Source organism: Balearica regulorum, chromosome 12 (assembly GCF_011004875.1).
Source record: "Balearica regulorum gibbericeps isolate bBalReg1 chromosome 12, bBalReg1.pri, whole genome shotgun sequence".
NCBI lineage: Eukaryota > Metazoa > Chordata > Aves > Gruiformes > Gruidae > Balearica > Balearica regulorum.
Window position 1 is genome coordinate 21,591,480 of NC_046195.1, and position 25,183 is coordinate 21,616,662.

General features: G+C 52.4%; 1 protein-coding gene and 1 long non-coding RNA gene across 5 annotated transcripts in view; both read left to right on the forward strand.

The window, feature by feature from the left end:
- Positions 1–692: 692 nt before the first annotated feature.
- LOC142603436 (uncharacterized) lies at positions 693–21,487 on the forward strand. Of its 3 annotated transcripts, XR_012837365.1 has the most exons (6): positions 693–1,057; positions 7,412–7,574; positions 12,633–14,131; positions 14,208–15,380; positions 16,261–16,388; positions 16,947–20,179. It is a non-coding gene; the product is annotated as an uncharacterized LOC142603436 (long non-coding RNA). The 3 variants fall into 3 exon arrangements; XR_012837364.1 differs by lacking the exon at positions 16,947–20,179 and adding an exon at positions 20,701–21,487 and having other exon boundaries at positions 12,633–15,380; XR_012837363.1 differs by having other exon boundaries at positions 12,633–15,380.
- Positions 21,488–23,244: 1,757 nt separating this feature from the next.
- The window catches only part of SMAD6 (SMAD family member 6), a 43,209-nt gene continuing 41,270 nt past the window's right edge, over positions 23,245–25,183 (forward strand). Inside the window, exons 1-2 of one of the 2 annotated variants that reach the window (XM_075764028.1) lie at positions 23,247–23,505; positions 24,185–24,993. In XM_075764028.1, coding sequence (XP_075620143.1) covers positions 24,417–24,993 — 577 coding nt within the window. In that variant the 5' untranslated portion in view covers positions 23,247–23,505; positions 24,185–24,416. Of the gene's footprint in view, positions 24,994–25,183 lie in introns of both variants that reach the window. The other variant, XM_075764027.1, reaches the window with a different exon arrangement.

Genomic DNA, 25,183 nt, shown 5'->3' on the forward strand with positions numbered 1-25,183 from the left:
CAGGTAGGCACAGCAGAGGGTCTTCCACCATTAGCTTCACCGCATCCTCTTGGTATGTAGACAGCTCCAGTGAAAAAACCCTTCTAAAGGCTTTTCCATGTGGCCGTTAGGACTTGGGCAGTACACGAAGGCCTTCGTAAAGCCTGCAAACCCTCCCCAATGAGATGTATTGCAATTAGGATCTCAGGTACACTAGTTCCAGTTAAATGGTGCAGAACATGATTTGAAGACACCTCTGCATTATACCATCGAATGCCACATGTTTCTAGGAATGTTGAAAGCGCCAGGTAGACCTGAAAGCTACACAGACAACTGCATTTCCTCCTTAAGCCTTATCTCTTTCCACACCCTAGAGAAATCTTAGAGCTTATTCATTCATTAAAAGAGAAGGGAACTTTCCTCTAATCTTTTCCCGGTGACTCATACGCTCTGTCAGAGCTGCCATCGGAGGCGTGACCAGAGCGTGTGTACGTTGACCCAGGTTTTCTCTGGTCTTTGGTGTGCCCCAAACAGTCACGGCAGGGTGGATTTCCACGCTGGCTACCTGGCCACGTGCATGCCGAGCATCGGGGTAACGCTTGCAGCCGGTCCTGGGACTAAAATATGAATTACTTAGGTTTAAAGCAGGCGTGTGCATGCCTCCTTTTGGTACAAATCATCTCTCGATCAGAAGGCAGCCATCCCCGCGGCCAAACGTGGTGTGACAGCCAGCCGGGCAGCTCGCGAGGGATGGGGAGCACAGTGGTGTGCTTGATCAGAGCTATGTGTGGGCTCGCGTTAGTCATTGTTTGCAAGTATTTGAGTGATGGCCAGGACTGATAGAAATGTCTACAAAGCCTTGAAGATTCGTAACTGTCGGCGCAGAAGAACCTCCTACTGAAAATCCTTAACCTTAAATCCTTAAATCCAGGAGTCAGGCCTTAACTGGCAGCTGCTTGCTGCAGGCAGCCGGGGCAGGGCTGCGAGCGGTTCTCCGTCGGTCTGCCGGGAGGTCCCGCTGCAGCCCAGCCTCTTGGCGAGAAGTTCAGACAAGCCACATAGTCGGACGTTACAAGTGGTAGGTGTGAAACTCAGCTAAACTGAACAGATCTGCAAATAGGGAGAAAAATAAGGGGTGACATTTGCAGCAAACATTGCACTTGGTAACTAACATGTCTCGGCTCATTACATTGCATTTATTTGGTACTTGTTTTGTTCTTCTCTTGCTACGTGCTTTTCTTCCTCTGTCTTTTTTTAAAACTGTCTTGTACTCATTTTTATAGTGTTTTCCATGGAGTAACTGTACACCAGCAGTTTTTTTGTGGTAATATTACTGTGAGATTTCACGTTGAGTTTGTTTCTGATTTCTTTTAGCTTGCCAATTTAACAAGCTCTTTGAAGCTGGAGAGAAGTCTAAGCGGTTTCTTAAAATGTACAACTCAGGTTCGATGCATTGTTTAATATCAAAAAGAAACAAGCATCATTTTGGGGGACTGACGGATGGCACTAGCTCTAACATCCAGTGCACGGATCTCTGGGTCTGGTGCATCCCTCCTCCAGGCAGAAGAGAAGAGCCAAAAGAGTGTCCAGAAAGGAAAAACAAATAAAAATGCACTTCTTGCATGCCTGCTGGGAGCCTGTATATCTGCACGTGTTAGGCCAGGTTTTAGAAGCAACTTTAGAATTTCAACTTTCATTTTCACACCTGAAAGAAGCAGGATGACACATGCTTACCGGAGAAAGCTGTCTCATCAGACGTTACAACCACCCGTATGTTATGGACATCCTGTCCAGTGCTGATGCAGTGGAGTGTGGGCTGTTCCTTTCTGGGAGCAAATTTGAAAGCCAAGTTCAAACACGCAGACCACTGTTTATTTCAGTGAATCATGCATGCTTAGGACCTGATCCTGCTAGCTCCGGAACATCTCCTGGGAGATCTTGAGACCTCTCACTGATAATGCAATTATCCCTTTTCAATTGGAAGACTAAGGCAGCAGCTCTGTTGCTTGGAGAATTGCAAGAGAGGTCTCAGTGGTTTGGGTTCTGCTTATGAAAACCCATTAGGGGCTAGCTCAACCCATTAATTGCCCAAGTAGCATCTTACGGCGTGCATGGATGTGCGCAAACAAGTGGCTACATGAACAACCGATGCAGTTAAACACATACATAGGTGCACAGCCATGGGTTGTTTCTGCTTGTTTGCTTGCTGCTTATATCACAGGAAGAGTTTAAGGAGCTGACTTCAAGACCATCACCATTTGCAGCAGCAGAACCCACCCATGTAGGAGATGACCACAGCCACAGCATGACATTTTCTCCCATCACGTCGTCCGCTTCCAGCCTGGTGGAAAGCTCAGAGCTGCCAGTGGCAGGACTCCCAGGGATTTCTATGGATTTTGAATCCAGCCCTGATTTACTGTAAATCGTTCATCACCTTTTTCTTTTTATTCAGACATAGCAGATCTTGACACTAATCATTGGGCAAGATCTGATAAACCCAGCACAGGCAGAGTCCCTAACGAAGCGAACGAAGCGCGTACCTGTATTCAGGAGGTTTTATCTCTTTCTTTCACCATACCTCCTGCTAGTTGCTTGGCAACTAGAATAATATTATTGCACACACACATGTTATATTAGGTATTACCTGCAGTTAGAATTTATTTATCATTTTCATTGAGCAGAGTCAAACCCTGCCATTTTGAAGACTGCACTAGTTGCCCTACGGAGCAGCTGCCAAAAAGGAGGTAGTTCACAGCATTAAAGGAATGAGTCACATTCTTACACGCTCGACAGGATTAGACATTTCACTCCTTAATGCTTAAATGGAAGGTCATTAAAACAACCCTGTGGTTTGGGGAGGATAGCAATTCCATAATATGCTTATTTTGGTGGCAAGTGAAAAGGTTGGTTTGAATCTAAATTGGTTCACGCTGTATCATCACAGAACGGAGCAACACTGGCTCGGTTTTGTATCGGAGGGTGCAGTCGGTCTTTGCTGACTCTGTTCTTGCTTCGTGGTGGCCAAGCATGTCTCAGAAAAGTGGAGACATCACTGACACTATTTATGATTTATACCGTGGTCCTGGCAGGGTCCTCCTGGAGCTCAGAAGCTGGTGGTGCCACAGGCAGGCACGCGAGAGCCCCTGCCCCGCGGGCACGCAGTCCAGGGGTCAGACAACATCAGGGATGTGGGAAACACTGGGGAGAGGTCCAGGCTTCAAGGGAGATTGTTTTACATACGGTCAGTGGTCACTGTGTTTTCCAGAGAGAGCTTTTAGAAACCCATTGGTACTCCCCCACACCTCTGGAGGAAAAGTCTTTTTTTGTTTATGATGATGATAAAAATAATTTGCTCCGTGAGCAGCAGAAATAAAGCATCTCTGGTTTCCCCCATGCTTTCACCTTGTGATTGGATTTCTGGTAACAAAGAAAATGCAGCCTCCAATTCAAGCTTTTTCGGGCATAGTATTTCTATCCTGCCAGTGGTTCTTTGGTGTTGCATCTTCTGAGCTTGTAGTTTGGCCTTTCCCTAGCAGCCATGCTCAGAGACTGTCCTCCTCCCCGCTGCGACGTTCGTGGAGCCCGTTACATGTGGTACAGCTGAGCTTGCCACCCCGCTGCTAAACCAGATGGTGATTGACCCGTGATTTTAAAAGTTCCTGCCACGGTTGTGGAGAACACGTGCACATATGCACGCATCCGCTGAGAACAACTACATGAGCTTTTATTTTCTTAGAGGACCGGGTTAAAACAGGAGAAATGCTGTATATTGGATAAGGCCATGTAAAGTATTATCTCCCAGTCTCCCAATTTGAGCCCAGAGAAGGGCTTGGAGCAGCAGTGGTGGGGCTGGCTGACCTGACGGTTGAACAGGACATGGAAAGCACGTGCTGAAAGCAGCGGCCACTTAGGGCTGGGTGCTGTTACAGGGTACAAAGCATCTGCAGCAGTTTGAGGAAAACCACCGTGAAAATCGTTTTCACAGCTAAACATCCCCATATATCTGAAATATGTCAGTCTGTGTCTCTATCGTGGACGCCGACTGTTGCTTCAGTCTGATGGAGCTATGAGCAATTCATAACACCAAAGGCCTTTTGCCAGGGAGCCAGCCTTCTCATGGAGTGGTTGAAGCTGAGGGATAGATGATGAAACGTGTTTCTCTTTAATCTGCCTGGATTAGGTATGTTTCATTGCTCACTGGGAGGAAACTTCAACAGGATAAGTGATGTTAACAGCAACTAATCTGATGGTGCCAAAGCAAGTTCCTACAGATCAGTCACATGAAGCTGGTGGAAGAGGCAAAGCCTCACTCTGCGGTGAGCGAGGGGAACGCTTTCCCAGTCTGTCAGCTGAAATACGTGAACAATATGTTCTGAAGGTCAAGGGCAAGTACAAATGATCATGGTGAAGGTGCCAGCCCTGATCGGTGCGCAAACAATGATTTCATTTAAGAATAGGGAAGAGAATAGAGGTGACCTACCACAGTGTCGGTTATGGGGCTTATAATGCCAAGGAGAGTCAGTTATTATACCGAAATGAAGCTGCTAGGCTTTCTTGATGGTGGAGATACTAGAAGAAAGCGAAACCTGTAGTTATTTGGGGATTTTGAATGAAAGACATGTGTTGTTTTAAAAATTACCGATTTCTAGGCTCAGGTCTATTTTGGGAGGTGGGGAGGGGGAAGGATGCTGGGTTTAGGGATTGTGAGTGCTTGAATGCTTGGCTTGCGCCGTGTCTTGTTTCACCAAGATGTCTATTAATTTTACAAGTTTTAAAAAGGAAAAGGACTAAACCCCTCTGTTCTTCCAGATATCCATACCAGAGTGGCACGTGTGCTCGGTGTTTAACCTTCTCTGTTGGCCTTACAACTGTGTGTCACTTTTACATGCATCCCATTCCAAAATTGGTGCTAGATTCTGCTTTTGGCTTCTCTAGCACAGATCCAGAGCAACTCCATTGGCTTTAGGTATCACTTGGAGCAAGATCTGGCACACAGTCTTCTTCCTTTTCTGTTCCCTTGGGAGATCTGGTCCTGTCTGTAGGTCGGATGTTGTACTTGCCTTCATATAGTGTAAACATCATCTCACCCACTACCAAAGTAGCTCTTAGCTTCTTCCTGTGATCCCTGTATGTTGCCTGCTGCTGGACACCCTTGGTCGTATCAGAGGTGGCTTCAGCCTGAGAGTCTGATCCTGTGCCTGGAGTAAGATTTGAAGTTGAATGGGCAGCACAGGGTACAACTGTGTTTTCATCCAGATTGGCTGCTTGAATTGGACCTTAGACTCCCAAAGAACTGAACTGTTTTTCTCTTAAAACCTAAAGCTTATGTTCTGCAGAACCTGATGGGGCCAGCAGAGAAAATGTTGATACCAAAGGACTGTCTCAACCTCCTGCTGAGATTCCTGACTTCCAGCTCTGTGCCTCAACCACAGGGCCCCTCCTTGTCTGCTTTGATATGCCCATTTATTTGTAGACCTCAAGGAAGCTGATGAAAGCCACCAAACAGCATTCAACGTAGAGAAAGCATCTGCTGTGCATACAGACCTCCATTCAACCAAGCGCCAGGACGGTCAGACTGGACCGTTGTGTTAAACAGCTCCTCTGTGCCACCGCGGAGATGGTGGCGTTTCAGCGGTGGATAATCACTACATGCGCTTTGGAAGGCTCTCGGGGATGAAAAACCTCTATGCAATTGTAGATTTTTTTTTCACCCTCTCAGGCCAGCATTTGGCTTGGACTATCCAAAGCAGTTAAGTTTATTAATAGTCTGTTTCTGGAGCCGAAGTGACTCCATAGAGGGGAGTTATTCCGTGCAAAACAAAACAGGAAAAGAAAACAATGTCCAACTCCTCCGTTCTGGAGGGGCGCTCAGAAAGCAGCATTGTTCCACCTTCTCACGTGAAGCAGAGGAGACCTAAGACAGAGCAGCCATTGCGGGAGGAGTGTGATGTGGTCCAGCACAGAGACGCTCTGCGGCGGGAGGGACATAGAGAGAGCATTCAGGAATGAAATGTGACTGCCTCTTTTGAAAATGAGTCTGTTTCTGGCCAAGTCACTGGCTTAAGCATTCAGCAAGAGAATCAAAGGGGGGAACTTCACAGGCAGCAGCACAGTCTGTTATTTGATGGGATCCAAGTGCTCATACCCTTGGAAGGCAGCAGGATACGTGAATGCGATTCCCATCATCGTTAGCGAGGTGTATGCGGGTCAGTGAGACTTGCTCCATCTATAGGAGTGCAGTGCAGCTTTTAAACGTCTCTTAAACCTGAGGGTTTGCGTGGATCCTCTATTTGGGAACCAGTTCACTCTTTTTTCAGCCCTCTGCCATTGGTTTCCATCCTTAATGAGCACCGCTGGTTTTCTCGCCTCACACACAACTAGCAGCTTGCAGACACAGGGAGAAAGTGCAAATCAGGACAGCAGAGGAGATACAGAAGAGCCAGGTGAAGACAGCAGTCGAGGAACAGTCAGATGGACGGCTGTTCTTCCAGGGACTGTGAAGACAAAAGGAAGCCTCTCAGCTCAGGAGAGCCTGGCAAGACGATGTAGTTTCTTTTTGCGACTGATGTTGCGGTTTTTTGATTATGGCTTCCAAGTCTTCTTCCCATCCTGGCTAATAAAGCTATGCAGGCTGAAAAGGACATCGAGAGCGAAAGCAGATTTGCTCCAGCTCTCCACAGTAAGCGACCTGGCGTTGTGAAACACTGGAGACAGTTGTTCATTAGAAAAATAAAGCGTGGAACTTTTCCCATGGCAGGGAGATCTCCCTAGAAATGTTGTTCATCACGAAAAACCCAACATCATCCGGCTCCTGCCTTTCCCCTCCTCTGACTAAATATAAAATATTCTTCACATGCCTCGTTCCACTGGGATTCTGCAGCGGTTTGAGCATAGCTGGCTTTTTTCACTGCCATATTTCAACATATGCCCCCTACGACAGACAGCAATGTGCCTTTCATCAGTTTTAGCTCTTGGGTTAATTTTGCCTACGGAGGAAGAATAAGCTGTAAACATCCCTCGGATAGGGGCGCTGAAGCCCGAGACGAGCTTGGGGAATTACAGGATTACAAAACGGCATGAATTTTAGTGACAGTGCAAGGTATCCACTTAATGACAACTTCATGTTCCAGCAGTTCCAGTAAGGAAGTTTTATAACAACATTAAATCTGGGATAAAAATGGGTTATTGGCAGTTGAAAAGTTTTGGGGAAAAGGTTTGTTCTAGTTCTGAATAAAACAAATGGTTTACAATTTTTCTGGGAAATGAGGATTTGAACAGAAATGTCAGTTTGGTTGAATGCATGGTTGGATTTGGTCTCAAAACTTTGTAGCATTTTAAAAATAGAATGAAATGACATTTAGCAATGGAGGTGATTTCAACTCAAAGTGTCAAAATGCTTCATTTTGAAATGCTTTGAATTTTCTTCTAATAGAAATTCAGCATCCATACCATAAGGAAGTGACCAACCTTGGGCTGGCACACGTCTGAGACAGCTAATTTTGGACCTTTAACTTAAAATCACTCATCTGGGTGGAGGAGCACATGACCCATCACCAGCGACGTCTGAAGGAGGGCGAACTGGCGCTGGGCACCAGGTAGGCTGCAAGGCAAATGAACTCATTATACCACACGCTCGTCAGCTTGTTTTGCTCCCTTTGAACACCACAAAATTCCTACTTGTTAGTCACTATTTATACAGTTGCACACAGATTCTTTCTTAAGCATTCTCATATTTTATGAAGTTAGAAAAGACTTTTAAGATGCAAAAATCCTGATGTTTTTAATGAGTTTAACAATAAACAGGCAGAGACAAAAGCGTGCACAGTCCTCGGGTCAAACCCGCACCAAATTTCCACTGGCCTCAGCACAGAGTAGCTTCAGGCCTGCGCTTTCACTTCCAAGTCACGCTGGGCTGGTGAAAACAGAGTTTTCACTGATGCTTCACACATAAATGAAGATTTTTGGAGTACTGGGGGCCACTCAGAGCTTGCTAACAGCTCATCGGCGTGTGCTGGGCGCTGCTTTGGTTTATTTTATGCAGAGGAACTCTTTTGTTTGATGTGTCCTGCTGGCGTCCAGCGCAGCGCGGTGCAGAACTGGCAGCAGAAAACTTTCTTCACATGTCTTTACATTTAACCGAGGCAGCTTAATTGTTACTCAATGAAAGCACAAATCTGCAGCAGAAGCATCGCAGCCGCTCCAGGGAGAGGAGCTCAGATTAAAGAGCTGGCAGGGAAAGACCCTTATGCAAGGGCAGAAAGATCATTCAGAAATATTCATAAAACACAAGGCGAATCTTTAAATATTTATTAAAAACAAAGTGAATGTTAATTCCCCCTCACACATCACCCGTGAAAGAGATTCTAGAGATGAGGAAATGAAACCACAAAGCCAGTAAGTGATTTGCCCGAGGCCTCAGCCGTAAATCAGGCTCTGAACTTGAGATCAGCGCTCCCCGCTCCCTCCGTCGCCTCTCCTGACTCCGTCGCCTCTCCGCGATAAGGCGAAGGCCGTGTCTCTGCCCGAGTTCCCCGAGTGCCACCTGGGAGTGATGCTCATCGAGGTTTCAGACCTGGGTTCTGCAGCGAGAGATGAACCCTGCAGCTACACAGGGAGCACCAGGGAGCGGCCGTGATCTCATCACTGCTCCCAAATGTTATCGTGCTGAGATGGAACGACTTGCCTTCTCCAACTTCTGAGTCTTTTCATGGCCTTATCAATGAAAACACACCTGAATTTAGTTTGGTAGGGTATTCTGAGTAATTAGTGGGGAAAAATGGTTGCTGTTGGCAGTTTTGTGCTGAAAAAGAGTTTTTAAGTCTCTTCTTAGAGTCCTTCTGATTTTGCCCAGCTGTTTTGTGATTTCTAACTTGGGTGACCCAAGTCCTACATGTGCAACCGTGGGGCCACCGATGGGCTGAGAGCCCCCGGTCCTCCTCCCGGAGACAAACCCAACTACCTCGATTCCCTTTACAAGTTGGTGGAGCCTTGGCCCCAGCCCCAGAGAGCACCCATGAGCAGCCGGGCTCCCCAAAACCGCCCGGGCGCCAGGGCTGGGTCACCGTCCCCGCACCGTGCTGCGCCGCACAGCGCAGATGTGCCCGCGGAGCCTCGCACCAGATACGCTTCCTCCCATGGGACTCTCCAGATAACTAGCTTGTGTATTAAAAGTTGTTTACCCCATCCTTAAAGCAGGATGCTTTCCTTATCTGCAAGCAGAGTAAATTCCTCCCAGTGCCTCCACGCCGTCATTCCTGGCCGGCTCCTGACTCCTGAGCTTGCTCAGCGCTGGTGGTGGTGGCTCTGCGTTATCTCCCGTCTGCAGCACAGACAGACCCTGCCTGGAGCAGCCTCCGGGCTCTGCAATACCAAGACCAATGTCTTCAAAGACTGAAAATTACTCTGTAATTTGAATCTTTAACAGCACATGGAAAAATCTACACGAACTGGCCTGTATCGTGTCTCCGAATGGCTTCATAAATATAACACTAAGGAATTCGGATACTCTCGTGTGTGTCCGTGATGGATGTTTGTATTCTAAGAAATGCATTTTCTGCCTTCCCCTATCTCTCTGAAGCAGCCCAAATTCACTGTGCGGCATTTTTTCCTGTCCCTTCCTTACCTTCAACCCCTGTCCCACGTCACCGGTGACGGCACCCACCCCAGAGGGCAGGGTTTAGCCCCTGTCACTAGTTGCCGAGCCAGCGGGCGCCGATGGCTCCTCCTGGGCCGCCACTATTGTTGTCAAACTCCCATTTCCATCTGCCTGAGACGCAGAAGCCACATGTAGAAAGTTAAGATACAAAAAAGCTCCATGGAATGTATTTATCTGAAAACAATAGTGTGTCTGGATGGAAATTTAGTGTTTTACACCAATCATGTGGTTGTTATTACTGTTTTCCAAAACACCCAGAGGTACCTTATGTGTTAAGTAAGAGCGGCCTGTGCTGTTTTGCTTAAAAAGCAAAATGTGCATCTCTGCACCTAAAACTGCTCTTGTACTTCAGCCCTGTATTGACGCCCAGATGGCTGCCAGAGGAATTTCCCGTTCCCCCAAATCTGCAGTCATGGGGCTTGATTTCAGCCCAAGATGCTGCAGCAAATATTTATGGTTGCGTTTCAACGCTTCTTTTCCATTCCCTTCCTCGAAGCAGGACAGCGTCCTGGAAGTGTGGATTGAGTCCCAACTGTGGCCCTTGCAGCCCTGCTCTGCCTTCTGCTGCCCTGGAAGGGCTGAGATGCTGTGCCCAGATCCGACAGTGCCGGCCAGCGCCGTGGCAGTGCCGGGGATACACCGGGGACGCGCCGGCGGGGATGATGCTCACCAGCAGCGCGAGGTTCTACCATGGGCTCCCGTCGGGTTTTACGCCCCGTGCTTTAACCGGGCAAAGAAGCAAACCCAGCGGAGAGCTGCCGCAAGGAGGAATTGTTTAAAGCGGCTCCGGCACCAAAGGCCGAGCTGGAGGGTTCATTTCCTCAGCCACAGCCTGCCGCAGCCCCAGAAACCCAAGATCCACTGATAGCCATTGAGCAAGGATTTCCATTTTTGGTGCGAGTTCAGACTTAAAATAGCCAGTCTTGAGCGAGGAAGAAACTCTGTTGACAGAACATAGGGAACATTCCTCCAGTGTACTTTTGTAAAGGACTATCTCTGTCTTTAATCTCCAGGCCGTTTCCTGCAGGTCTCCCGGGTCCAGCTTCCCTCTCATTGTTAGTGGCGCTTTTGGAAATGACCTCAGGCAGTTTGCAGTGACTGGCGACCCACGGTCAGAATGACTAACCCAGTCTGTCTCCATCCCCTGGACATGTCCCATTGACTAAATAAATGACGGGCACTGACATGTGAATAGAAACAAAAACAGCCTGACAAGTGAAATCTTAACTCTTTGGAGCAAAGAAACGTCTGGACGGGTGTTCAGCCTGCCGGGGGAGCGGAGGGGAATTGCTGCAAATAGTCCCGGTCCGTGGTAAAAATACAACGAGCCTCCCCGAGCTGCTCAGGACACATGCAGATTGGGTAGACAAACACCTCTAATATTATTCTTAATTGTTTAAAATTGTTTTCTGAAGCTTTTTATCTCAGCACATCTTTAATTAGGAAAGTGGCTGTGTGTTTACATGGCCATTTGTGCGTCTGGGTTCAGCGTGAATAATTCCACTCAACGTTACAAGCAAGGGTTAACAGCGCGAGTGCCTGTCGCAGGGTGGTGGCCCTGTGTTGTACCCACAACTGTAGCTCTATAACGCGCCATAGGTGAGCCTATAGGTGCTTCCCAACGTTCCTGAGCCTGCATGGATCTGCTGCAATCAGCTCTGGGGGGGATGTAAGCTGTGAGGAGGATGTCTGTATTTCTGCCTCTCCTAAAGGCCACTGGCACTGCGTGCTGTCAGACCAAGGACCGAATTCCTCATCTGAGCCCCCGCAAACACATTTTGCCAGGCTCCCTCCAGCCCCCGCCGCAGCTGAGCGACACCAGAGTTTGAGAACATGCCACGCCATCCCAGCATGATATATTTTTTTTAGGGCCCAGACTAGCTGCCTTTGAAATCTAACAATAGTTTTACCAATAAGAATAGAATTACTGTTAATAAGCTACATTTGTGGATTTTTTTGGTTGGAAAAGCAGGAAAGTATTCTCTTTAATATAATCAAAATGTATTTTAAATGCTGTAATTACAATAATTAATAATGCTGCTTAGCAGTTATTAGCACTCGGTGCATTGTTAGGATGTCTGCATTAGCTAAGGTTTAATAATGAGGTTCATATAAATCCAAAAGAAGAAAATAATGATATGGGGAGTGGTTGTAGTGCTGTGGTCTGATGGCTTCTTGCTTTAATGTAAGTAACAAATAATTCCCTCTGGCTCTCAGCATTTGTGGATAAGGCCATAAAAAAGGAGGGGGGGGGGGGGGAAGGAGGAAACCTCAGCTAATAAAAATGCCACCCTTGCTTTACGACTCTGAGAGAAACGTTTGTTGTTTGGCTAATGACGGTATTAATAACTTGTGTTGGGATGCTTGATGTCATTCTTTCGTCCTGCGCATTTAACATTCGCATCGAGATCACGGGGAGCGCGAGCCCGCGTTTGGCAGCGTGCTGGTCCTCGGCGCGAGGCGCTGGCGATCCGGTGGGGTCGTTGTCACAAACGCTGACCGGCGTCACAGCGGGGTGACACGGGAGCAGGGGTGGGCAGCAGCCCTCGGCTGGAAATGGCTTCGGGAGCTGTTGGCAGGTCTTGCAGCTGAGACAGGAAAATTATGTCCTAACCTGGATTTGGGGATTTTTTTTTTTAATGCAACACAATTTATTATCTTTCCTCCCAAATGACTCTTGTCTTTGGCTGTTGTAGCCCAGCTGCTGTCCCCCGCCACGGGGAGGGGTGAAGCTCAATGAAGAGAGAGCCGGTCCCACGAAAAGTGGGACAAGAATTGCCGGGACTCAGTTCCCACAGATCCGAGCCCTCAGCCGAGCTTTTCCGCACTTGCACACACTCGTCCTCTCTCTCTCTCGTCGCTTTTTTTGGTCTCGGTTCACCGCATCTGATCACCATGCGTTAATCATTATTCACTCACTAGCCGAATAAAAAGAGGCTGAGAGCTAGAACCCACTCACCTTACAAAAAATTTGCTTTCTGTCACCTATTGTCACCAGGTATCTGCTCCTGTCAATGCTCCGTCCTCTCATTCTCATCTCAAATCATGCCGGGAGAGCCTGAGGGACCACGGGAAGCCTTCGGCCGTTTCCGGACAGCAAGACGGATTTGCATCCCTGTGCCAGGTCGGCTCTAGCGCGGGCTGGACTTTGGGTCGGGTGGGTAAGAGCCAGCGCGCAGGGTCAGGCTGTGCGCTCAGGCACGGTCCCAGCTGACCGCCCGCGTGAGAAGGAAAATAAATGGTCAGATTTTGGCTGGGACATGTCCACCGAAGGGGATAGGAGCTATGCCAGTTTACACCCTCCGAGGGCTTGGCTGCTGGAGGCGGTTGGCACCAAAATCCCAGTGAAAGGATTTAGTGTCATAAACACACGCAAAACTATGGAAAGGCCCAGTCGTGGCTCCAAAAGGAGACAAGGGGTCTCCAGAGGAGACCTGCCCCTCCAGGGCTGCCGGACTCGGTTGGTGTTTCATGCCGGAACGAACCGACGGGTCTGTGCCCACGTGCGGCCGTGCTGGTGGCCAGGACGGCTCTCCAGCGGGGAGACACGCTGCTGGCACCCAGGGAGCCTCAGGGAAGGAGCTGCTGCTTCTGATTGTCTCGTAACAGCCTGAGATGTTGGAGCCAGCAGTTTCCTGGACAGAGGCAGCTTCTCAGCACAGTTCAAGGTACAATAGGACCAACCCTGCGAGGTGCCTGCTCAGAGAGGGGTGTTCTCATCCCGTGGTGTGGCAGTGGGACAGAGAAGATTCCCTGGAGACCCAACCAGCTTCCAACCACCGTCTCCTTGTCAAGCAAAGCCTGCTCCGTGTGCTGGGTGGCTAAGAGGCAACCGTGCTGCTGCTGCGTCAGGCTGTATACTTCTGTGTCCCGGTGTGTATTTAAGGATGATTTGCTCTCAGTAACACCCAGCAGTGCCAATGACTTTAGGGTCAGCTCCTTTCCTCCCTAATCCTGCTTTCTATTTCCACATACTTACGCATGAGCAAGCCCTGGAGATCCTCCAGCCAGCTGCCAGCAGAGATACTCAAAATACAGTTTCAACACAAAAGGAGATGTAGTTTTGGTACTTTAGCAATGATTGCCTCTGGCTACCTTTGGTCCAGGCTCAAAATGAAGAAGACAATATTCTCTTTTTCCCTAATGATTTTCATATCCCCATTTTGAGGTTGCAAGAAATTTGGGGAAGCATCAGACCAGCGCGTGCCAGTCCCACAGACATGTCCTGGGACCGGCTTTTTGAAGCCTGCTTTTTTTTTTTGCTTTTTTTTTTTCCTCCCCTTGCTGCATTCAGCCTCTCTGGCCAATGACTCAGTCACTATTTCTATTCTCTTCCCACTTCTGTTCCTGCTTCTCTAAAGTTTTGGTCAGTGGCAGCAGCTTTTGCTAATGTCTTGTGGCTGCTTCTCTCTGAGTTATTATTGGAGATGACTACGAAATAACAGCGCTGCTCTTTAAGATGCTACTGCACCACTGCAGAAAATATTTACCAAAGATGTGGTAAGCAGCTCTTTACTGGAGTGACTGGCGTCTGCTCTGAAGCGGACCAGACGCCAGTCACTTCAGCAAAGAGCTGCTGCAACAGAACAAATTGCCCAGGGCAGCAGATCTTGGGAAGGGAGAAAAGCCAGCAGCCCAGTCTGTCTGTCTTTGTGTTTTCTAAGGGAGAAAAATTATCTTTTTACAAGCCTGCCCTAGTTGGCTCTGACCAGCTCTTCCCAGAAAATACCATCGTAAATAGAAGAGCAAACTGTTGCATAAACGGACAGGTTGCCGTTTATATCTGACCTTTCTCAGATCTGCTTTGATGTCTTCATCAACCTATGCTTCCTTCTCAACCAGCCCCACCACGTTTTTAGCTCCTGTTTCTAGGAGAGCACCACTGGACACAACAAACCTCAATTAAAATCCATTTTTGACATATACGTATACTCCCTCTACTTTCTGGACCAGCTCCAAATAGAATAATCCTTTTTTAATCCTGCCCTCCCAGGGAACTTCCAGTTTTGTGTTTGCAAATTATATGGGTAAATATGGATAGGGGTAGATATTTTTTTTTAAAGACACCGGGCTTGACATATTACGCAGTTTGTTGCCAGATCAGCGCGGTGGCAGCACGCAGCGCTGGACTGTTTTTCTTACTCAGATAGACCCTCTCCAGCTCAAAAATGACAATTCACCAACACCAAGCCAAAAAACAAAGTAAAGGGCAGTTTCAGAACTGGGTGTTATCTGCCTGGAAAAGGCTCCAGAAAGGCAGACTGTCTCCACAGGCCGCTGAATAAATGCTGATAAAAAGGACAAACTCCTGTGCGTTTGTTATGGGTGGTGTGGTTTTTAGCTGTATCCTCTGGTGGATGCGGGCGGTTGTAATTCCCTTCCTATTTGAAGAGAGCATCTGTTTTGTGTGATATTACTTGACTCCTACAGCCAGACCAGGACAGGAGGAGTTTAATGGCTAGCCCTGCTGTTCTGCCTGCAACTGGGGAAGTAAAGAATGAGGCTGAGGTGGATGCTACGAGTTTCTGTGGGCCTAGAAATCCCCAGACCGCTCTTGTGCAGAGGGATGCCGGGACTCAGCACATCCAGCTCTCTCCTGCTGCACCATGGCTGAACGTGACTTCTCCTCCCCACCCGCTTCTCCGTCCTGCACTGGTGCCTCCTCGTGCGAGTCCTGGGAGCCGATTGCTGTGCTCACACTGTGGCGGGATCCATTGGAGGGTGGTCACTCATAACTGACCACGAGGTAGGATGTTCTCCTGGATAAAGCACTAGATTAAGTCTCAGGAGTCCACGTCTTCATCCTCTCCAGCCATATGCCTCATTTTATGAGACCGTCAGTTCAAAAGGACATGGAAAATCGCTGTCAATGGCATCAGGAAAGACACCAAAAGGTTTGATGGCAGGTAGATCTTTCCCTGGATCAGCAGGTTCATTCCAGGGCACAGAGAAGTAATGATGCCTGTTGTTCACTCCTGTGCCGCACTGGTGGTCAGGAGATCCATGTCCTGCAGCCATCTAGTGAATCTGTACAGCGGAGGTAGGGGCTTTGCTTTCCAACCCCAAGAAATCCTCAGAAAACCACGTTCGGAGGAGCAGTGACCTAAGCACATCTGTCTTCTCTACAGCTCTCGCTGGGTGCCTGCAGCAGTTTAGGAACTTCTGCCCTCAGACATCCTGGAGAGAAGCTCAGTGTCAGAGCAGGTTTGGGGCATGACAGCTGGGGAACCACCTCAGAGGACAGTTCCATCCCCACGGGCCATTTGGATTTGCAAACACCAGGGGCCAAACTGGGACTATATCAGCTCTGTTTCACTGAGCATCCAACCAACAAGACCTACTCATAGCTGCGGGGCACAGTGGTGTTCCCGTGGCTGGTACCAACCTCCCGAGCGAGCAGCAGTTCTCAGCACTTGTCGGTCTGAATCCAGTGCGCTCAGCTGGGGAAAAATGGAAAAGAGAGGAATGGTTTTGGACAGGGGCTTCCCGGCTAGTGGGTGCCTGTGGGTGCTGTGTGAGCGGTGGAGACCCAGGGCAGCTCCTGTGTCCCAGCACAGTCCTCTTCAGGTGGAGAAGGTTTTCAGTCCTGGACTTTCACACGAGCTCTGTTCCCTTCTCTGGCACAGACTCTCCCCGTTACCTTGGGCAAATCACTTTCCCCCAGACAGTAATTAGATCTCTGTGTCCCACCAGACTCCATGGGAGGCAGGCACGGATGTTCCTCCAAGGATTCTGCTGCAAGCCCTCCTGATGAGTACAAGGGGAAGTCAGCAGCAATCCCTTGCCTCCTCAGAGTGTTGTAAGAAAAAATACAGTGCAGGTAAACTAACGGCGCTTGCATGGGATCAAGACGGAGAGCGTAAGGAGGTGGGACAGGGAAACTCCGGAGGTTTGAGAGTTGGGTTTGATTAGGCAGTTGGAATTGGCTGATAAATCGGATCTCGACCAATTTGAGAATCTGCCCAGAGGACGGGCTCACGCTGGAGACGGCAGCAGGTGCTGCTGAAGGAGGAGTAAAAGTGACTGACATGAAATCTGCTGAACCTCAGAAGAAGTTTGGCTTGGGTTCAGTTCAAGTCCGATGGCTTCTCCTTTATCCCTGGCTGGTTTGTGCCTGCCCCGTCAGACACAGCCACGCGCCGGATGATGGGCTGGCGAGCCTGGGATACCCAACTGCCGGCGGCACGCACTCGCCGATCGCCTTCCCCGTAACGCCGGCAAAGGGAAGCCTCGGCATGCTTCATGGAGCTCTTCAGCCCTTTCACCGTACGGATAGCTCTGCTTTGCTGAGGTTACGCTGGATTTTTTGCAGGTGTGTGTTTGAGGCTGCTCGGAGAGAAGCGGTCTTCTCGGCCAGGATTTTCAGCTCCAGCGGGAAAGACAGAAGATGCTCATCCTTCTCGTTTCACTGTATGCCCTACAACTGACACAGGAGCCCCGGTGTCCCTTTGGCTTGTTCTCCATTGCAAAAACTGCAATTTAGCCTAAACAGCAGATGCAAATGGTTTGGGAATTGTAAGAGGTCTGTGTTCATTGCTGTGATATTTCCTGCTGTTTCTTCTCCGTGGGTTGGATCCAGCGGGAAGCTGTGCCCCACCGCAGCTCTCTGCTCAGCATCCTTTGCCCTCACTGAGGCCGGCAGCGAATGACTTCGGGCTGCGAAGCCACCGCCGGTCCAGCCCAGCCGGCTTCCCCCTGGGAGCAAGGCGCACCCTCTGCGATACCCCCCAAAAAATTTCTCTTTTTGCTTTGCACTGCCTGGGATATGTAGTAACAGAACTCATAGCAAGGATACATTTCTAGTTGTTCCGTATTTTCAAACAGAGAAAGTGTGTGAACATTCATCTCTGGCTGAACTGTGAAATGGAAATGGTGAAATTGTGAATGGTCCCACAAAGCAGTGGGACTAAACAAGGTCCCTCTGGCCATGTTTGGGGAGAGGGGCAGCCCGAGAGAGATGGAAATACAGCTTTTATTAAGGGGAAAAACCACATTTCTCTGTTATAGAGGCTGGCATTAGGTTTGGATGAAGGCAGCCTTCCTGTCCTGCCAAACCTGAGACACCAGTGCTTTCCTTGGGTTGCACCAGCACTTTACTGGGATGGCTTGAGTTTGTTTTCCCACAAAATGAAAGCAGCAGCACAGGGGATGAGCCTGTGCTCGTGGCACCATCCTGACGTGTGGTTCAATCCCTGTTCGTCCTGACCCAAACCAGGGAACTGAACCTGATACCCTGCATCTCAGATGGGTGCTCGCATCTCCAGGCTTAAAGTCAGACTCTTTCTCCCAGGAGAACTTCTTAACTATCTATACAAATTGGCCCAGCTCCACCCAGAAAAGATTTATAGAAGTGGGGCTGCAATTGCCCGTGGAGCTGGGTCTTCTCCTGGGATGTGAGAGTCGGTGTCCCTGCTCCAAGCAAGGGGCCTGTCCTGGGGCTGGAGCCACCATGGACGGGTGCCGTTCACCCTCCGGTGAGGACCTGTTGGGAGACGATTTTACCTTTGTGGATTTGACTAGAAATCCAGGCTTGAGCCCAAGCAGCACTTCGTGGAAACTGGTAGTTTGCTACCAAAAAACCAAACCAAAACAAAAAAAACCCAAACCAAAAAAACCTTTTAGTTTTGCCGAACTGACATTTTCTGACACAAGAAAACATGTTGTCAAAAAACTTCCCAACCACTCTGCTGGGAACGTGCTCTTTGCCATCAGTCCCCAAGGCTGGAGCGCTGGGGTGTTGAAATCTTACTACAGCCCTGGAAACTGTGAGTCAGCTTGTCCCCACCCACAGCAGATACTCGTGGGAAGGGCCTTGAAAAGCCTGGAAACTCAGCAGCTCTTGCCTTGTGGAGTTTCCATTAACCCATTAGCATTAATTTCAGGCCTGGTGAAATGCAGTATTTGGCAAATTTCTATCGGATTTGGTCCTTTTTTCCCCTGTCCCCTTCCTGATTCTGATAAATTTTGGAGGATATTTAATTTCAACTCGTCCCTAAGCAATTTGGCAGCTGCAGCCCCGGTTCACCCCCTGAGCCCCATGGGGCAGCTCGGACCCGTGCGGCAACTGCAGCAGCTGCCGCGGTGCCGCCGGATCCCGTGGGGATTTGGATGGGGTGGCTGGATGGCGAAACTTTCATCCCACTTGGAGGAAAGGTGCCAGTGCCAATTTTGCCAATGCAAACCCTCCCGGTTGTCTCGCTGTGCTGGGATACAAACGGATTGACTTGAGCATCTCCTGGCAGGGATGAGCGTCGTGCAGCGATGTCCCGGCTTCACCGGGAGAAGCCGTGTGGCTGCCCTGCTCGCCATGGGGACGCAGACAAAGGTTGCATCGGTGCCCGCCATCCCCGCCGGGAGCCGGGGAGCCCGTCTGCCCACGCCGCGGTGGCCGCGGTGCCTTGTCACACACATCAGGGTCGCCTCGAGCGGGTCGGGGTCTGGGTGCGATGCCGCCGTGCGCGAGCAGGCGCTGCGTGCAAGCCCCGCCGAGGTGGGACGTGCAAACCCACTTTTGGGGCGCGAGGTCGGCGGGACGCGAGCTGTGCTTCCCGCGGGCGAATCCACCGCGCTGGAGCTGAGCCCTGTGTTCCAGTGCGCGCAACTCGGAGCAGTCTGTGCAAACCACTGACCTCAGGCTATCCCGGAGCCATCTGCAAACTGCGTTTATTGCCGACTGGAAAACACGTGAAGGTAGCAAATCCCGTGTCTTAACTCAGCGTACGGCGGCGTGAAACAACCCGTGCGTTCCCCTCACGCATGCCCTCGTGTATGTCCCAGGGGAGGTGGCAAAGGACGGCTACGTCTCGTGCCCGGAGGAGCCGGGATGGGCTTTGCCGTGGCCGTAGCCCACCCGGGGGCACGTGCCAGGGGTGGCGAGGTGAGATCACATCCTCTGCACGAAGGGTTTCGAGATGCCGAGGTCTGGGAGCATGGAGTCCAGCAGTTGTGAAATTCTCCATAAAGGAAAATTCTTGAAACTTTATTTTTTTAACTTTGCATTTATCAAAATGCCTTGTTCTGATTTTAGCTTTTTCCATTTTGAAGACGGTCCAAAGTCCTATCACAGTGTGTTACCGCACAGAATATAACATTTGCAAGAGTAAAATGAAAAGTCGGTTTGAACTGGAAAATCACAGCTATGTCATTAAACCAAATGAAACGGGACATTCTGATGTTGTCAAAACTTTTTTTTCTCTGGTTCCTTTCAAAATCAGCTTCCAGCAAAACCAGACTGATTTTATGAGGCATTTTAGGTTTTGGCAGAGCCCCTCGCTCTGGTGCAGAAGTTTTGTTGTGGTTTCTCTGGCCGGGCTCATACGCTCTGTGCCTCCCTTCCCGGGTGTGAAACGGGGGGTGCAGTGTGTCCCCCAGCCTTCGCTGCCCCTCGGCATTGAGTCAACGGGGTCCCCGGCTCAACCCCGTTTTCAAGGCATTAAAATTATCTACAACCCGAGCTGTTAAAACATGATTTAAATGGAAATTACTCATTTTGTGTTTTAACCTCTGCATCCTTGACCAGAAACGTATAAAATACTAGAGATAAAATTATTTTTCCTTACTGAAAACCCAGTGGTCCGGGCTCTGCTGTCACCTTCCTTCGACCGTGCTGGCGTGGAAGTGGTGCCAGAGCTGGCCCCTCTCCCCCCGCCCCGGCTGCAGTTTGGCTTTGGGAAGAGGTTGGTGCCGGTGCCCTCCCGGCCACCCACCGTCCTCCTGGGCCCAAGAGGATTTGGCTTTCTATCGTACCTGGGAGATCCGTGTCAGATAAGACTGGCAGGCTTTCAAAAGCTTCTCTCCAGCTTTTGTGCCAAGACCTATAGGATGTGTTCCAGAGCATCTCCCAAGAATGTTTGTTATTACGAGAGACTGATAAAAAAAAAGAAAAAAAAAGAAAAAAAAAAAGGGGGGGGGGGAAAAGGCACTGAAAGAGCACATTGCTGTTAATTACCAGAAATCCTTTAATAACCAACATTACTATAAATTCTATGTGCATTATGACAAGGACAATCGAACGCTCTGTTTTTCTTGCCCACGTTAGAGCACCGAACAATGTACTCTTGTTGCAGGAGCTGAGATGGATGGCACTCTGGATGAAATCGGGACTTCTCCATCGCGTACCTGGGCCCGCAGAGATGGTCGGCACCGCCGGGTCCCATGAAGGCCCCTTTGTTCTTCATGCCATATTGCATACATCATGATTATATAGCGTCGGACAAGCAGTAATACGTTGCTTGCTGAAATAACCTATCCTTAGCTTAAACAGTGCTATATTTAAGATTTATATGTATTTAAATGCGGGTAATTGCACATTTGTGACGTATTATAATTTGGAGGACAGTTTGTAAATAAGATATTGGAAAGAAGCAGCTGGGTTTAGGGAGGAAAATCTCGGGGTCACGCTGGACAAGTCGATCGATGTGGGTTTTAAACAAGAGTTGGAACATCTCTGGAGCAGCCTGGGATCCTGCTGGAGTCTGAGATCTAGGAAATCCCGATTTCTGCTTCCACGTCTGAAACTGAATCTTTTTTGCAGCCCTTCCATGCCGTTTAACTTGTCTTTATTCCCTCACGTGAAAAAGGGTAACAGCGTTTTCCTACCCCAGCTGGATGTTGGCTGACTTTGGTAAATGGCTCCAAACCGTGATAAAGGTGTAAAATGTCGCTGCTCCGCAGGTCGGTGAGAGCGCTGGCCTTCACGGGACGTTATTTCCATGCAAAAAGTGAGTCAGCGCTCAAATAGCATCATCTGGTTTTACTCCCAGTTTGGTTTCTCCGTAGGGAGGGAGCCGATCGGAGGAGGACGGTGCTGCCCAGGGCCATCAGTCCCCCTCCGCAGCGCTGGAAACCCCAGGGCAGAGGCAGCAGGTCCCTTACGGCACTTGTATGATTTTTTTTATACATTCCATTTTTAACGAGGCAAACTCCGCATTTCCTAAAACCCACCCGAAAAGGGCAGAGGCAGAGCTTTGCCCCTGGTCCTACAGGTCAGTAGGGGCAGACGTAACCCCGAAGTCGAAAGACCCGTTTACATCTTACCATTATGGTGGTGCAGACCCCAGCGGCACGCGCGTATGGATTTCAAACGGCGCATCCTGGAGCCCCTTACGTTAAGCTGACGTGTGCAAATTAAGTTTGCCGTAAAAAAAATTGTAGTAACTTAACCTTAAGTGTATTTAAATCCCGTTCTGAGGTGTGTTAGCGCAGGTTCGGGGAAACGCGGGCATCAGCCTTCGGTTGTGGCGAGAGCCACCCGTGAACGTTCAGGTTGCCTACCGTTTGTTGGCTGAAATACTTTAATTCTTTTAGTTTTGGGTTTGGGGTTTTTTTTTTTCCCCCCTAGTTGGTCAACTGCCGGGAAATAAATTGCCAAGATTTAGTTTTGCTCATTAGTAAAGTTTCCCAGTGGGTTCTCAGGCTGATCCTCCAAACAAAGCTCCTTCTCTGCGTTCCCACCGACTGACACGCCACCGCTGTCCACGCGTGAGGGGAAAGTCCCGTCTCCCCCCACCCTCCCGCGGGGTGCGGGACCGGCTGCAGGAGCCGCTTCCTCCGGAGCGAGTCCCTGCCCCGGCCGAAGGCTGACGTGCCCGTGGCATCTCCACGCGGGAGAGTGGGGCCGCCTGAACTCCCGCTGCGGGCTCAGCAACAAGAATCGCCATTTTAGGGGGTTTATTTATTTTTTTTGGTGGTGGGGGGGGGGAGGCTCCCATCCCCACACGCAGTTCCCCAGCGGCACTTTCCCTCCGCCGCCGTTCCCACCCGGCTGCGTGGGGCAGGACGCGGCGCCGCACCGCCCCCACGGGGCCGCCCCCCCCCCTTTCCCCCACGGGGCCGTCGCTCTGCCCCCCCCCCCCACGCACCCACCCACCCACCCACCCACTCCCTCGGCGGCGGCCGCGCCGCGGCGCTGCCGGCTCCCGCCCGCCTCCCCCGCGGGGCCGCGGCCGGGACACACCGCCCCCCCCCCGCCGGCAGCCGCTCCCCGCCGCCCTGGGGCCCCCGCGGCGGCGGCGGCGGGCGCAAGGACCCGGCGCGGCGCGGCCGGCGGCGCCCGCGGAATGTCTTTCATTCACGGGCACGCCGCGCCGCGCGGGGAGGGAGGGGGGGAGTGGGCGGTACCGGCGCAGCGTTCGGACCAATAGGCGGCGGCGGGACCGCGCGTCACGCGGCGGAGGGCCAATGGGCGCTCGCCGGGCCTGAACTTTTGCCACGGCGGACAAGTTGATACATCGCGGGGGTGTGTCCCGCCGCGGCGGCTCCGGCGGGGGGGGGGGGGGAGCGGCCTTAACCCCTGCGCCGCCGCCGCGCCGCCATGACCTACTTTCCCCCGGGCGGCCGCGGCGGGGCGGGCTCCTTCCCGCCCCCCCCCCCCCTTCCCCATCTCCTTCCCGGTCCCCGCGGGGCAGGCAGCCGCCGGCCGGCCGGCCGCTGGAAGCGCGGTGGGGGAAGGCGCCTCCCCGGAGCGGCTGCTTCCCCCCCCCCCCCCGCCCCGTTAGTGAGGGGCAGCGGGGCGCCTGTCCCTTTAAGAGTTCGGAAACTTGAGCCGGTGTTTGCGCAACACTCGGTGCCGCGCGGAGCCGCCAAAGTGTCTAGACTGGCACATGATGGGCGGCAGCCAATCGCGCCGCCGCTCGCGAGGGGCCCTGCGTGCGCGCCCCAGCCACACAAAAGCCAGCGAGGGCGGGCGGGCGCGAGCGAGCGCGGAGGCGGCGGCGGCCCCGGCAGCCGCGCGCAGGGGAGCGCGGGGACCCGCCGGCCGCGGGACCGGACCGGACCGGACCGCGCTGCGCCCCGACCGCGGGACCTGCGGCCGCGCCTCTGGGATACGTACAACTCACGTGCTGACACCGGCCTTCGCCCTGGGTTCTGCTGTTGGTTTTTTGCCTTTTTGATTTTTTAATATTATTTTTTCTTACCTTTTTTTCTTTTTTCTTTTTTCTTTTTTTTTTTTTTTTTTTTACTATTTTTGGCCGAAGGGAATTGATACCTCCGAGCGCGGACCCGGCGCCAGTTCCCCGCCGGGCGGCACCCCCGCGCCGGGGCACTCCCCCCCCTCCTCCTCCTCCTCCTCCTCCTCCGTCGTACGGTGGAGCCGCCGAGGGGCGCAGCCGAGCGCTGCCCCGGGCTCTTCCCCGGCCCCGTCCCGCTCCCCCGCCGCTCCCCGCCTGGCCCCGCGTTGGCAGCCGATGTAGGGCACGGCGCGGCGCGCCCGAGCCCCAGCGCCGCCACGGGAGCGGCCCCGCACCGCCGCGGGCGTCGGCGCAGCCCCCGCGGCGCCGTCTATGCCCGCGCCGCGCTCCCTCCCCGCCGCCTCCCCCATGGTGCGGCCCCGCCGCGGGCCGTCGGCGATTCGCTGGGCAGGGCCGCGGGGAAACAAACCGCCGCGCCGGGTGCTCCGGGCAGGCTGCGAGGGCGGCGGGTCTGAGATGAGATAAAGCCGGCGGCGGAGCGAGGAAGCCCGGGGGGGGGGGGGGGCGGCGGGGGGCGGGCAGCGGCGAGTGGCGGCGGAGAGCGACGCGACCCCCGGCCGCCCGCGTGTCGTATGTTCAGGTCCAAACGCTCAGGGCTGGTGCGGCGACTTTGGAGGAGCCGCGTCATTCCGGACAGGGACGGCGGAGATGGGAGCGCCAGGAGCGGCCACGACCTCGGAGCCACCGGTAGCTGCAAGATCCCGGAGAAAAACCCCTCGGCCGAGATCCGCGCGGTAGCGCGCAGCCTGCTGCGGGAGGCGGAGGAGCGGCGCGGCGGGGCGGCGGGCGAGGCGGCCACCCGCGGGGACCCCATGGCGGAGCGGAGCGGGGCCCGGCTCCGCGCCCCGCCGCGGCGGGAGGGCGCCGAGGGGACGAGCCCGCGGCGGGCGCGGGAGAACGACGGCCGGACGGTGACCTGCTGCCTCTTCAAGGAGCGGGAGCCGGGCGGCCCACAGCCCCCCCCCGCCGCCGACGCCGCCGCCTCCGTCGTCGTCGCCCCCCCCAGCCCCGACGGCGCGACCGACGGCGGCTCCCCGGAGCGGCGGGGCCGGGAGGCGCGATCGCGGCTGCTGCTGCTGGAGCAGGAGCTGAAGGCCGTCACCTACTCGCTGCTGAAGCGGCTGAAGGAGCGCTCGCTGGACAGCCTGCTGGAGGCGGTGGAGTCCCGCGGGGGCATGCCCAGCGGCTGCGTGCTGGTGGCCCGCACCGAGGTGCGCCTGGGGGGCCAAGCGGCTCCCCCCCACCTGCTCCTGGGCAAACTTTTCCGCTGGCCCGACCTGCAGCACCCCGCCGAGCTGAAACCCCTCTGCGAGTGCCAGAGCTTCGGCGTCGCCGACGGACCCACCGTCTGCTGCAACCCCTACCACTTCAGCCGCCTCTGTGGGCCAGGTGAGGAGCGGCTGGGCGGGGGGGGGGTGTGTGTGTGTGTGGTGTCGGGGTCCTTCTTCCCCCCCCCTCCCCCGGCCCGATTTGGGGGTTTGGGGTTCCTGGCCCCTTCCTCGCCTTATTCGAACCCTCGGGGGCAGCCGTGTCCCGGCCCCACGCAGCGGCGGGGATGCCCGGCCGGGATGCGCCCGGC